The sequence below is a fragment of the Notothenia rossii genome (assembly GCF_949606895.1).
Source record: "Notothenia rossii genome assembly, chromosome: 8".
Classification (NCBI taxonomy): domain Eukaryota; kingdom Metazoa; phylum Chordata; class Actinopteri; order Perciformes; family Nototheniidae; genus Notothenia; species Notothenia rossii.
In genome coordinates this window covers 23486732-23500738 of record NC_136906.1, presented here as the reverse complement: position 1 = coordinate 23500738, position 14007 = coordinate 23486732, and the positions used below count along the sequence as shown (strand labels likewise).

Sequence of the window (14007 nt, the reverse complement as noted above, 5' to 3'; positions counted from 1 at the left end):
TATGGTAAAATGGTGCTGTTTTATTAATTACATACAGTATTTATAGTTTTTATTGCACTTCCAAGCTAGTTAAAAACAAACAATAGTGCATTTAACTATACACACACATTACATAAAAAAGGTACCATGCAGCATACAAACAAGCTTAATACAAAGCAACAACATCCGCACTTTGATTTGTTTTATTTTCATTCTTGTAGCTTGGAGCTGCCTGCAGCTGCGGTAGAAAAAGAGCTGCCTCTGAGCGGGAGGCAGGCTGACTGTGCAACGACTCGTCAAGGCCTTTCATGGTGAGGGGATTCAACTTTTGAGGCTGGTTATCACATGGGGTTGTGTTGAAGACAGAACTCTAAAATTATATTTACAAAGCCTATCTATGGTCTCGGATTCTTAAAAGGTTATTACTACATTAAAAATAAAGTGGACAATGTATGCAACAGGATGTCTCTATTTTTGTTTGACATTGAAGTTTAGAGAAAAAATTATAAATGGGAAAACAGTCAAATATAAATCAGGGGATCTTTATCTGCTTTGGGAACATTTCTTGTTATAAAAGCTTATTTAAAAAAATAACATCTTTGGTCCATGCTCTAAACCATGACTGGTAAAACTTTGGCTTCGCAAGATTACTCCAACAATGAACACAAAGATGGAGCTACACAGGATTTACACCTCTGAACTGCTTTAAGGAGCAGAACCAAAAGCACCTTTTGGTTACAAAAAAAAACTGGGTCTGCATTTAGGACATAAAGAACAGTAAAAAAAAGTTGCATAAATAATACTACAGAAGCATCCATGGCCTGATTAAAAAATGTTTTTGCTTAAATAGTTGAGGACGGATGGGAACTTCAAGGAAAATATGGCATCACTTCTTAAATGATCAATATCTCTGACTAGGGGTTTTATGTGTCCTCTGAGTTTAGAGTTTGCCATTATATATACACATTGTGAACATAAAGAGAAGCACCTGTTATTTTCAGCAGAGTAGAGCTGCATTAGGATGGTAACTGACATGAGCAAAATAATTCAATCAGTCAATTGTTAACCAAGTTTCGTGTCGAGGATTACAGCCAAGACAAGCAGCACAACAAAGGACACATGAGAGCATTTGGTGGAAACGATGTAGAAACAGCTCCAAAACCTTTGGTTTCTGTGAGAAACTCAGATCCTGAATGGGAAATCCAGGAAATGGTGGAGACACACACTGATAATCCCGAGGGTAAGAGTCTATATGGCAATCGCAGCCCAAGTGACTTAGCCTAAGAGTTCAACATCTGTTTCCAGTTCCAAGTTCACATGGCTGACTGCATCAACAGTTCCAGGTAATGCAAACCCAGCCGGGACCTTATGAAAACTGACTGCCTCTGAAGAACATGTCAGCATAAGGGCACGTGAGGGAGAAACTGTGTATGCGTGAGTGAAAAAGCTAGAGCCAAGGCGGGAGGGCGTGTGTGTGTCACTGAATGTTCTCAACACTTTTCCAGCAGTGCATGAGGGACAACTGCCTTGGAGGAAAGGCAATATGAATATGGCACACATCGAAAGTAAGAAACAAAGACGAGCTAAGGAGCTGCGATTTCACTCTCAGCCATACCTTCACGAGAGAGTACCACAGTTCATTGATGTCATAACTCTTGTGATGCTGTGTCTCCCCGATATAGAGGGCTCACGCTAACGTCTCACATTGTCGAGGGGTGGGGTTTCGCCATGTTGGGTAACAAGGGTGGTTGCGTGACAGGATGGGGTGGAGGGTGTTTGACAGCTCATCAGCAACCGCATTGGTTTCTGTGGGTTTCTGGTCTCATTTGCAAAACAGAACCAACTTGCCTTCCCGCCTCACCCTCCCCCTCCCCCTTCCATCGGCCAGCTCCTTCAGCTGGAAAGCTCAGCAAGGGTTTATTTTCACGGATGGGGAGTGAAAACAGCCCTCTCTTTGTTTTGGCTGCCGTGCCGTTCCCAGTGGAGGAGGCGTGGTGTCCTGAGGACTGGGGCAGGGCCTCATAGGGGCCACGTGGAGGAGGAGTGTGGGGTGGCTATGGGTGTCCGGGTATGGGTCCCTCTCAGACTGGGTGCGAGGGCAGCTCCAGGAGGGTGGGTGTGTGTGTTGAGGCCAGGTGACAGAAGCCCACCTCTGTACATTTTGTTTTGGTGATGTCTGCATCTTCCCCCTTCCCTCGCTGGCGACGGATGGCACTGAAATACGCATTCATCAGCTGCATGATCTCAGTCAGCTGTGACAGAGGGAGAGAGAGAGAGAGGTCAGATTAGTGGCAGTCTCAGTGTCTGTCTGGCGCTGTCACAGGAGGGTGGAGACGGATGATGTCATACATTTGAAAAATAAAATTGAAAAAAAAGTTTCCTAAAAGCAGACGATGACTTTTTTGTGAAGATTTTGGAGAACACGGAGAGAACCCCCTTGATCAGAAAATGGAGGCCTTAAATGTGTGTGCATATTATATCACTGACACGTTTTATTATGCAGCTGTTGCAGAAAAAAGAAAGGGCACTGCGGAGGAGTTCATCCCTCTCAGTTTTCCTGACCTTGGTGGACATGACCACCAAACCATCACAAGCCACCATGACCAATACCCTTACTTTGCTCCTGCTAATGCTTGCCTAAACATGGTGTGTGACAACACCGACTAAAACAGTCTCCGGGTTTGAACCTACACCTACTTTTTAACTTTTACTGTAACCCATGAATGAGCAGCTAATCTCGCCCTCACCCTTTACTCCTGGCCAAACCATAATAACCCCCTGCAAATCCATTTCACTTGCTCAGTAGCTCAAATATATGGTACATTTATGTGAGAGCAATATGAGGCCTCACCTTCATAAAAATATGAGCCTTACTGGGCTCTGCTTTAAATCGCCTGTGCATCGCATAAATAAATAAAAGCCACTTTTGTGCCCATGAGAGATCACAGAGGGATTTTTGTTCCGAGTGGGAAGATGAGGGCAAATCTGCCCTGTGAAAGGCAAGATTTGTTCTCTAGTGAAAAAAAGTCTGCTTGGAAGAACATCCATGTTTCTGAGAAAGGTTGGCTAATATTTTAATCTGACCACTGTAATAAAACTCCCCCCCAGTTGCCCTTTAAAACCAGGAAGTTGGACTTTTGGTGGCAAGCATCGGCTGGAGACCAGGGGCAAGTTGTGTGCTCTCTATTTAGACCAAATTAATGAGTGTTTTTAAAGTGGGTCATAGAGCTGGAGGGAGGGGAATTTCTTAAGTAGACAGCGTGCTTCTTTCTCTTGCTCTGCAGAACACTGCCCGGTGATAAGGCCAATTGGCCGTGCACCGTCCAAAAATGTAATCCTGCCGTGGAGATATATTGTTTCTAAGCTTGGTGGAAACACAGCTCGAATAATAATACATTTGACTGACATCAACCCGGTGCTTGAGGATAGACTGTATAAGAAATCAATGCATTCAACTTGACGTCACCCATTGGTTTATGAACTATGATTTTGAAGCCTCAAGTTTGGCATTTTGGACGTTTCAATATTTCAGTTCTAAATTCTAAAATGCAAACATGGAGCAACTAAACCAGAAACACATTGGTAATGATCCATCAATCACAAATGATTTGTTGAAAAAGACAAAAACATGCAAATAAGACTATGAAGTCATTAGGAAAATGATTACCGAGTTAATAAATCAAATGAAGTCAGGTCATTTCTCATAGAATTCTATACAATCAGACTTTCTTTTGCAAACAGTGGAGTCGCCTCTGGCTAGTCATTAGAGAAAAGGCAGGTTTAAGGCACTTCTGCATTGGGTCACTTTTCACACATGAATGTTGCCACTTCGGCGTGAGTCACTATACCTTGGTGGTTTCAAACATCAGATCCCGATCCCCAGCTGTGATTTTGAAGGTGTTGCTGTCAGATACCCCGTAGGAACAGATCTGGCCGTAGGGGAAGGACTCCAGGGCCTCGGCCTCTCCCTGTCGATACAGAGACACGGATGTAGCAGCTACACCCAGCCACAACTTCTGGGAAAAACTCCCTGTCGAACTCTGGAGGGAGGAAGAGATAAGCAGATGTTTGAACAGTTCACAGTTATCCTTAAATGTACCTCAAGAGGCCAAGTGACTGTCAAACATTGCGAGAGCTCAAGAGACCCAACAGTACTCACAATATAAAAATCCACTTCATAAAGAGTGCATCCAAAGCCCGACCACTGGCGTGCAATAGTGAGGTAGGCAGCGATACTGTCCCTGCGGCTGTAGCCAGCCAGGCCTTTCCAACGCTCCAAGATGGACGCCATGACGGCCGCTGCCTCCTCCTTCAGCCGGCTTCGCAGACGCATGTCCTGCTCCACCTTCTGCTTGTGCGCTGCTGTAGCCGTGTGGCTCCACAGCGTCCCTGCCAGGAGGCCTGTGTGGAAGCGCTGCGTCGTGGGGCAGCCCTGATCCGCCACCTGACAAGGAGGCAGGGCCGGGTGTGCAGAAAGGGACATGAGGACCTGATCTTCTAGTACATGACCTGGGAACAGCTCGTCCAGAGGTGGGCAGGGGGCATGTGTACTGAAGTCCCCCACCAGACACTGAAGCCTCAATGAAGCCAAGACCTGAAGGTCCTCTTCACAGGCCGGCAGCTGGCCGCGCACCACCATCTCATGGCACTGCAGTGCAAAAGGCCAAAGCGAGGACAAACAGGGCGAGAAGAAAGAGGAGGAAAAGAAGGCACAATTTGTCAGTAATAGCCTCACTCCTGCCATCAATCCCTTTCTACCCCACCCTGTTTTATTTTCTCCCATAACTCTTTTATGGGAGTCCTCAGGAAAAATGTTCTAATGAAGCCAGTGCTGGCTGCATTTGGCCCCCTTTGCATCATAGCCAGTGCTCTTAGTCATGCTTTTTATGCACTGTGCTTTATCACAATCACAGCCCATAATACATTAATGGTTGTACAGTAAAAACATAACAGTCCAATGAAAAAAGAGGAATGACTCGCAGCAGGAATGTAAATTAAATCCCACTATCAGGACGGAAAAGGCCAATCATAGCAAAGGCACTCTCAAAGGAGGACTATGCCCTTTGTGGAGTTGTGTTCTGCTCCATTACCTGCTCAAAGAGGAAGAGATACTCAATGCTGTCCACTGATATGCTGTCAGCATCCAACAGGCAGTAGAGCTTGAAACACAGTTTCCATTGGGCTTTAGACTCTGACTCTTTGGTTGACAGGCTGCATAGAGAAGGGGGACAGAGAGAGTTAGAAAGGGAACACATACACTTTTCTTTTTTTACAAATGGTATACTAAAAATGTAAAACCATGTTAATATGTTACAAGAAATTGGCTCCTCAATATGTAATATTGTTGTTTAGTAACTTGGCGGTTTGATGAGTTCCATGTTTACCCTCAGCACTGTGAGGACACAGATGTCCACACATGTTAAAAAAGCAGGTTCCGTAATTCCAGCTGGAATCCTTATCATTTAGGTCAAGACTTTGCCTTGCCTTGTACAACCAAATGACATCAGCTTCACCTCAACTAAGCAGCGACTGGCTGGCTTTGCTGACAGAAATAGTGACATCAGTCCAGTTTCCCAGCAGGGTGTCATGTTTGACCAACAAGACCAGACAAGGTCACCAGTTATCAAGGATACTGGATAACGTTCATCATGGGCTAGCGAAGATAAATATACAATCCACAGTTCTGTTTGCGTTCATCTAACAAGTGACACATATCTCAGATTCCTGCCAGACTTAGACAAGGTGTTTTGATAGCGTGTCTGTGTGCTTGGTTTTTTATTGTGTCTGACTTCCTCTCTGGGTTTGTCTGTTCTATTTAACAGTGTGAAGACGGAAATGTATTCTTCAAACCTGGTCAGGATGTCTGCGATCAGAGCGCCGCCTGGAACTGGCTGCTCCCACAGTGCGTTCTGCTCGTACAGTGCAAACGTGTTTTTGGTGTCCTGCAGGCCGAGCTTCTCCTGCATCCTTCGAACAACCTGCTCAACGGGAGTGGGTTGAAAGAAAAGATGGACACACAAAGGGTTTCACATTTCAAGAGTATAAACAGGAGACGCAAATGCAATTTATGTTTTTAATGATTTAGTTATGTCACAAGACTCAATATTAGGCTGCGAAGTGGTGCTATAAAGTAGAATACAGATGAAAGCGCTAACCTCATTAGCGGTTGTGTGTGAGCTGATGTAGAGCTGGCAGGATAGAGGGCCAGGATAGTGCACAGTGCACAGCATCTCCTGTCGGCTCATCAGCACCTGGATCTCCTCCCAGGATGGCACAGACCCCCGACACTTGGTCTTCTCCAGAGCCTCGCTGATGAATGACGCATAGTTATCCATCTCAGACTCAGGGTTCTGGCTCTGGATCCTGCGAAGAGAGAGTGAGAGTGAGATGGGGGGATATGTACCATGTGTGTGGAAGCCCATTTCAAATGTGTAGATATTTGCCAGCAACATTTAAATGTTCAAATACCTAAAAAGAGAAAACTTGTTATTGCACGTGATGTAAACAGTGATTCAAAGTCTGTAAGGCGTTATGCTGTGATTATGGACTTTACGTCATCCTTTCGATTCAAATTCCAAGTTCTTTATTTTCCTTGGGCTGGCAATGCTCAAAAGTCAATGAGGCGAGGAATGACAAATGTTCTCACTTTAGCTCTTAGGGACTTAAAGACTCAACATCCCTCAATCCTTCAAAGAAAAGGAAAATGGCAAAGAAAACATGTTTGACTTTGGGTAACGCACGAAACAGGAAAAGGTGTTTCCGCTCCGAGTGACCTGCCACTTCCTCCCAGCGGAGTGTCCAGGAGCAGTAGGTAAGTGTGTGTGCTGTTGTTTTAAAAGAGGGGACACAAACCCAGCAGGCAACACACTCTAACTGGAGCCTGACGTCTAACACACTGAGTGTGAAAGGTGTGAAATACTACCTGATGGAGTTATGAGCTCAGCCCCGTGTAACCAGAAGGAAAATAGGAAGGAAACAATTATACTGCGACGGTCGTCCCAAAACACACAAAACGGAGGACAGAGAGAGGGGCGCAAGAAGGTCTCAAATATTCTGCCAGACAGAGAGGCCCTCTCATTCCCTCAAATGTCTTTCTCTCTCATAAATATATGGCCACAGGGTGGGATTTGTCCTGCTGAAACATAATTAGGAATGTTCCATTGAGTCTGTGTGATCCTTCCTCTCCTGTCTTCACCCCTCTCTGCTTTTTCCTCCTTTCTCCCACCCCCCCCTCAACCCCCTTCCTCCTCTGCTTTCTTTCTTCTAGCCTCTTCTCTCTGACAGCAGACATTCCCTGGGGGTTTCTCAGGGCACTAGGAGAGTGGAGGAGGGTTTCTGGGCCCACTTCCCAGCTCCAGCTTGTGCTTTGCCCAGCTGCAGCCTCAGCACAAATCCACAGTGTGTGTGAGAGAGTGCGTGAGAGCGATGGCAATACGAATCAAAACACACAAGAAGCGTTATTATGAACCGCCATTGCATGCAACTGATCCATTAGCTACAGGCTGACTCCCAGCACGTACATATAGATAGAAAACTGTAGCGGTTTGATGGTATGTCGTTAGACAGAAAATCTGAAGCAGGAGATTAGCACTGCTAATAACTTAGATTAACATGCTCGACAGAGGGCTAATTCAGACCTGTAAATCCAGCCTTTAAACACTGGATCTGTCTGGGGGAACATACTAACAATGTGAAGGCATATCACGCTACTATATCTAAACTGGTGGTTTGCAGTGCTGGCGCCTGCTTTTTGTCCACTGTCTAGACCTCATGTTTTCCCTGCTACTGCACACTACCAGTTAACCTTTATCTCCCAGCATTCAACCTGTTCTTCCTTATAATCGGCAACTGACTCCTGGTATCATGTGTTATTCTTATGTGACTGCATCATGTTGCACAACTTCCGTTCACATTTGACTTAGATCACGTCTCAGGTCAAATTCTATTCACGAGTATAAAAAAAACCCTGCATATTTACATGTTATTTAAATTACATTACATGTCAACAGAAGGATTACTGTAGTTGTTTCCTACAAATGAAAGCCAGCAAAAACAAGAACGTTTTCCATCTGTAACTACAAGGAAATGATGTGAGCAACTCTATTCAGTCAGAATAATTGTACCTGAATTCAAATATATATATATATATATATTTATTTATTTATATATTTATACACACATAGACCCTCACTATACTTTTGTGTTGCTTACCTCTTGAGGTGGAATCGCAGGTACTTGAGCACGTTGGGCCCAGGCAGGAAGGTGCAGCTCATGCAGGTGAGAAGCTGCCAGTAGCGCAGGTGTGCTGCAGTGTATGGGGCAGGGGTGTAGCTGGTCTGCTTCACTAGCTGGCAGTAGACCTCGTCTCTGAGAGGTCGTAGGTCCAGGCAGGTCTGCAGCACGCCTTGGATGATGGGAACCGGCTCCCGTGCCGACTCTAGCTGCTGCAGGCAGTTAAAGAGTTTCACAGCCTCTTCCCGTACCGAGCCGTAGCCTTTCCCGCTGTGGTCTGGAGAGAGGAAGAGGAGCAGAAGAATCGTGTATTGCTTTGATACATTTTTCTCAATTATTTTACTTCTTCAAGATATCTGTATGAGGATGATTTTGTCCTTTAGACTTCAAATAGTTGCATACAGTGTCTTTTTGTTCTGGGTTGAGCCTTGGTTTGCACTTATTTTAGACAAGAAAAAGCCCTGAGTTGCATTGTGTTAAATGCTGCCTCTCAGCAATTCTACCAGAGCAGAGACAACACTTTCTTCCAATTAGCAATAAAGTCCTTGAGCAGTGTGTTCAGAAAATAGAATGCACATACAGGCTTGAGTGATCAGTTTCGATTGGAAAGCATAAAATAACTGTACAGAGTACAGATAACAGCTCGATAAACACTCAGGAAGTGTAGATCTGAACCTACTAGATCCAACTTCAAATGATATCAGCACTTTGTATTATGTGCAAATTATGTTTATCATTCTTATCATTTTTACCCGCAACTTCAGACACTGTTGCTATGATAATGTATGACGTGAACATGTCAACTACTTACATGTATGCTCCAGGCTTCCGTAAGGAAAGGGCAGCAGAGGAGCGTACAGGGGGCCCTGAGTGTACTTCAGGATGGGGTTGTGCTGGTAGATGTGCTCCACTACCTCTGGGTGGAACTTATTCTCCTAGTGCAAATAAGTGAAAAACAATTGTCACAATAATGTCCACACACACAGAAAATAACACACGTTCATATGCCTTTAATATGCCTGCAGCCGACCTGGAAGCAAGTCAGTGAATGGGTGATTGAGTATGTGTGTTTGTCTGTGAGAGGTGACCAGGGTCGATTTGACCAGGTTCACAATTCAGCTCTGGCAACTTTCAAAGCAGCAAGAAGGTCAAGTGATGACCCAGCAAACCACACTAGCATGACTGAAAGGTTATATTTGATCGACTGGTGTCAATGGGTTTAGTGTGCGTGTGTTTGTCTCTTCCCCTGCCTATGTGGATAGATGCCTTCCAGCAGTACAGATGGCTCCCATGCTAGTGCCCTCTAGCACCTGTTGCTCATTAGTAACTTTGCCACTGCTCTCTCCTGCCTCTGCAACCCCCTCAAACCAGCCACTGTTTCTCTCTGGCTACAAGACAAGCCCGCTTTCCCCCCTCCTTAGTGGGGCAAAGTTGACGCATTCTTCAACGGTGTTTGGTGCCCACTAGTGCAAATGCTGGAATAAGATGCTGTTGTGTGGATCACATATAAGGTCAGAGCATCCCAGATGAAGTTCATACACTGTACATGCACCGTTGGTGTTTCCCTGACATATGCAGCAGTTGGACATTTTGGAAAATGCATATATTGTCTTTATTGCTAAAAGCTATGAGGGGATTGAAAGCAGTCTCAAGTCTGCACAGTAGATATGAAGCTGTAGCCTTACTTAGCATAACACTAGCACTAAGACTGGTAATGGGGAAGTGAATTCCTGGAGTCTCTGACTGTTGCTTGGCCAGCTTTTCAATAAATAGTTTGACACATAACCTTACATTTGAGTTGAAGTTTTCATTATTTTTTAAAGAATGGACCAAAACAACATGTTAATAAGTGAGCTTTCGAGGGGCCGCTGTGGCAGTTTTGTTGAATATGGGCAGAGCCAGACTATCTGTTTCTCTTTCTGCTGCTGGTGATAGTTTTATAATTAAAAATGAACTTTCTTCTCTCAGCATAAAGCGCAAATAAGCACATTTCATTCAAATTATAATTCTTGTGTATTACAAGTGGGTACTGTTTCTCAGATTTGTTCATCATTTTTTGCAGTTATGGTAACATTGTGCTTACCAAAGTAATTGCTAAAATCTGGTGATAAAGCAACATTGCTCTAATTACAATGAGGTCAGTGTTAAGAAGACACACAAGCAGTCAGATTATAAAACAGGTTGTAAAAACACCAGGAGTTAAAATAGATTATGTAAACGACTATTCGGAGGTCAAACCAAAACTGAGTAAACTTGAACGGTTACTAATAATCCCTCAATGCAAAGGAAAACTATGTGGTGACACAACTAAATTATACTTGGTCAGAGTTGTGCTAGGATGTATGTGTGTTAACTGTGATGGATATTTACAGTCAAGGTCATACCTTAACACTATATCTGTCCTTTAAATGGTATGTGTTTAGAGCAGGTCAGCCATCTAATCTAGTCTTCTCTCCTTTTTTCTCTATGGTTTCTGGCTGTAGGTCCAAGGCCAACACTGCAATCCCTGCTACCCCTTGTGTCTGTGGCAGGAACATACATCTATGCTTTAAAGATAAGCTACTATCCTGTTCACACAAAGCCTTTTTTGTTCATTCGTTCTTTGATTTTGCAGTCCTCATCATCCCACAATCGCACGTGGAAAATACCTCACCTCTATGAGAAAGTGGGCCTACTTGTAAAAGTGAGAAAAAGAGAAAGCAGCAGACTGGGACAGGGAAAATGTGAGAGAGAAGAATGAAGAAGAGACTTCAGGGAGGGACATGTGAAACAATGAAGGAGCTCTTTAAAAGAAGGCCCCCTCTACTTCTCCAAAATGTAAGCTTGGCCCCTCCGGGCGAAGCAGACAGGGGCAGACGGAGGCAAGCAGATTAACCACTCTCTTTGAGATTAGAGACTCTCGTTGGGAGATTACGGAGACAGGAGGCCAGGCAAAGGACTGCTTATCTGGCCCTGCTGCTTCATGCTGAGCCCCCCTCCACCTCTTTTGCCCAAACTGCCCCTCTCTTTAACTCAGGGGCAGATTGATGCAAGAACAGTCATCTGTCAATGAGATTCCAGCATGCTGTGTATTTTAGCAGTCTAAAAATATGTTAATCCACTCTCATTCCACATGAAAAAGTGAAGTAAATGTGCATCCTTAAAAATCCCACTGGTCTTTAAAGCATTCAGTAACTGAAAATGTATTTATCTTAACACAACCCCTCTGCCTCAGGTATTTATAGTATTGTCCATGTGCGCTGGAATAGGATGAGATCAGTCAAAATGTTGAGGCAAGCAGAGGAAACTTTGGACTTTTGGCGCAATGAGGCCCTGTGGATTCCATGGTAACAGGGGAGAGGGGGGAGAGGGGGGAGAGGGGGGAAGAGAGGTGTGTAGGTGTGTGTGTGTGTGTGTGTGTGTGTGTGTGTGTGTGTGTGTGTGTGTGTGTGTGTGTGTGTGTGTGTGTGTGTGTGTGTGTGTGTGTGTGTGTGTGTGTGTGTGTGTGTGTGTGTGTGTGTGTGTGTGTGTGTGTGTGTGTGTGTGTGTGTGTGTGTGTGTGTGTGTGTGTCCTACCTCGATGTCTCGAATCAGGAGCTGTGTTGGTGTTTCCACAGGTGCTTTGGTATCAATGATTTTCTGGATGGCACACGCCCAGTGCACGGCCTCGTTGAAGTGCTTGGTGTACAGCCTGTAGCAGTGCTTCCGCCCATATACTGTGATGCTCCAGTGGCCTGGAAGAAACACACAAAAAAGCATTTTAAATAATGGTACTGTGGTCGGGTGACGCAATATAATAATTGATCAGCTTCCAATAGAATTGTATCTTGATGAAATCATATATTGAAATATCGTGATAAACACATTTGTCATACAAATTGGTAAAAACAAATCACATTTCTTTGAAAAGCTGATGTGTAATATCTTAGGGGAATATCATTTGATCACACTTAACATTACCAAACAGCTCAATAGTTAAACAAACTGCTTAAATTGAAATATTTGTTTATATTTGTTCACTTAAACTTTTGATTTATTCACCTAACACAAGACCTAACAATAATAGGCTTTACCATGTAGTTATTTCTTATGGAATTTGTTTTTTTACTATTCTATATAGCTAAATATATAGAGATGTGAAATGAGGTAGAAGATGTTGGCCATATCGCCCTGACCTGGCACTGGAAATTCAAACTGCACCTCATTGAATGTGTAATTCAAACAAAGGAAATTGAAATGTTCTCTGCATGGGACACCTCGCGTATCTGCCGTGATTCAATTTCCATGACTTCCTCTCTCGGTTTTACTGAGGATCAAAGGTCAACCTGAGAGAAACCTCAGTCAACGCCAAGACCAAACAACATCAGTTATTCTACAGATGAGAGGAGAGGGTGAGTTTCCTCCTTGAAGAGAGGAAGTATTAGACATACCCAGTCAGTCTGGCCTGATCTGCAGCCCCACGGCTGTTATCAGCCTTTCCTGCTACGTGACTTGGCACCATGTCCTTCTTTGTCTAGGTTCTTGGTTAAGCACAAACCCAAAAATAAAAGGTTTAACCACCAAAATGATTACATGGTGGTATTGAAATTGTTTATTGCCCTTACAATACCTCTGCTGTTCAGTATCAGGGAAGCCAAAGATGGAACCTTTAAAAAGGGAACTAATATTTCATCGTGACAACCAGAAAATACACAGAGGAAGTACAGTAAATATGTCATGCTTTCCCAGTGACTTAGAGGGAACATAAAGTCATTTAGTAGTGAAACACTAAATAGAGCTTGTGACAAAGCCACTATTGAAAGAGCACTTCTGTCTGGAAAAGTCCCCTGGCATATTGAGTTAGTAAGAACTATGTTTGAGCTTAGGTTTATACAATGGGTTAAAAATCTTAGGTGGTTTGGGAAAGTTAGCACTAACTTGGAAGAAGGCGACATGTTTGAGTAATACAGAGACTAGAAAAAGGACAAGTCATCCCTCTGTCCCAGAAAAGGAAGGGAGAGTTCCCCGTTGATTACTCAGAAGTGAGTTTTGTAGGCAAACCTTATGCCACAGCTGGGGCTTCCCAAACGTACTCAGAATAACAGCACTTATGGGAAAGGGGACCGCAAGACATCACTTAAAACCCTGACAATTTTTTTTTACCAAATATGTGTTGGTCACTACAACGAGGAGGGGAATTACCAAAGGTCTTATTAGCTTCTACTCTAGAATACATGGGAGTCATCCGTGTGCCCCTCACCTGTTTCCTTGTATGTCTTCTTGTCTGGCCAGATGACGGAGCAGAGGTTGGTGAGGACCAGCGTGCCCAGTCTGCGGGCTCCTTTCTCTTGTCCGCTGTAGTAGTCCAGGGAGTCCTGGCTCAGCACAAACCAGTACCGGCGCTGCTTGATCCAGTTGCCTCGCACCTCCCGTGACAGCCACCCTTGAAAAAAGAAACAAACATGTATCATTTGAGAGTCAACTTCAAATTGAAGGGACACAGTGGCTTACATGCTAGCAGAACAGCAATGATTCATGAATGAATGAATCCATCAGCCAAATAACAGAACATTTTACTTTTTTGAAAATAGAGCAATGGTTTAAGTTGTTTTTATTTTTAGAACAAAAATGTTTTGGCTCAATTGTCAAAGCTGTTGGGCCATGTACTTCGGCGTTGTCCCCCAAGCAGTCTGTATGAGACTCCCTTGTTGGGGTAAATGCTACGGGATAAAAATACAGCCAACTAATGCCATAGGCATTAAAGCCTGCATGCAGCCAACATAATGACCACTTGAGAGGTTGACAGAGTTAGATACGAGGAAAGAGAAAGAGTGAGAT

At 44.0% G+C, this 14007-nt stretch overlaps 1 protein-coding gene across 1 annotated transcript in view; it reads right to left on the bottom strand.

Annotated features, from left to right (window-relative positions):
• plekhh3 (pleckstrin homology, MyTH4 and FERM domain containing H3) overlaps positions 1-14007 on the bottom strand; it is a 36240-nt gene continuing 22233 nt past the window's right edge. The window contains exons 4-13 of the mRNA XM_079646048.1: positions 13430-13612; positions 11767-11924; positions 9023-9146; positions 8191-8488; positions 6135-6342; positions 5830-5957; positions 5070-5190; positions 4139-4627; positions 3828-4019; positions 1-2231 (exon numbers count right to left, since the gene is read on the bottom strand). Coding sequence (XP_079502174.1) covers positions 2061-2231; positions 3828-4019; positions 4139-4627; positions 5070-5190; positions 5830-5957; positions 6135-6342; positions 8191-8488; positions 9023-9146; positions 11767-11924; positions 13430-13612 — 2072 coding nt within the window. The 3' untranslated portion in view covers positions 1-2060. The remainder of the gene's footprint in view (positions 2232-3827; positions 4020-4138; positions 4628-5069; positions 5191-5829; positions 5958-6134; positions 6343-8190; positions 8489-9022; positions 9147-11766; positions 11925-13429; positions 13613-14007) is intronic.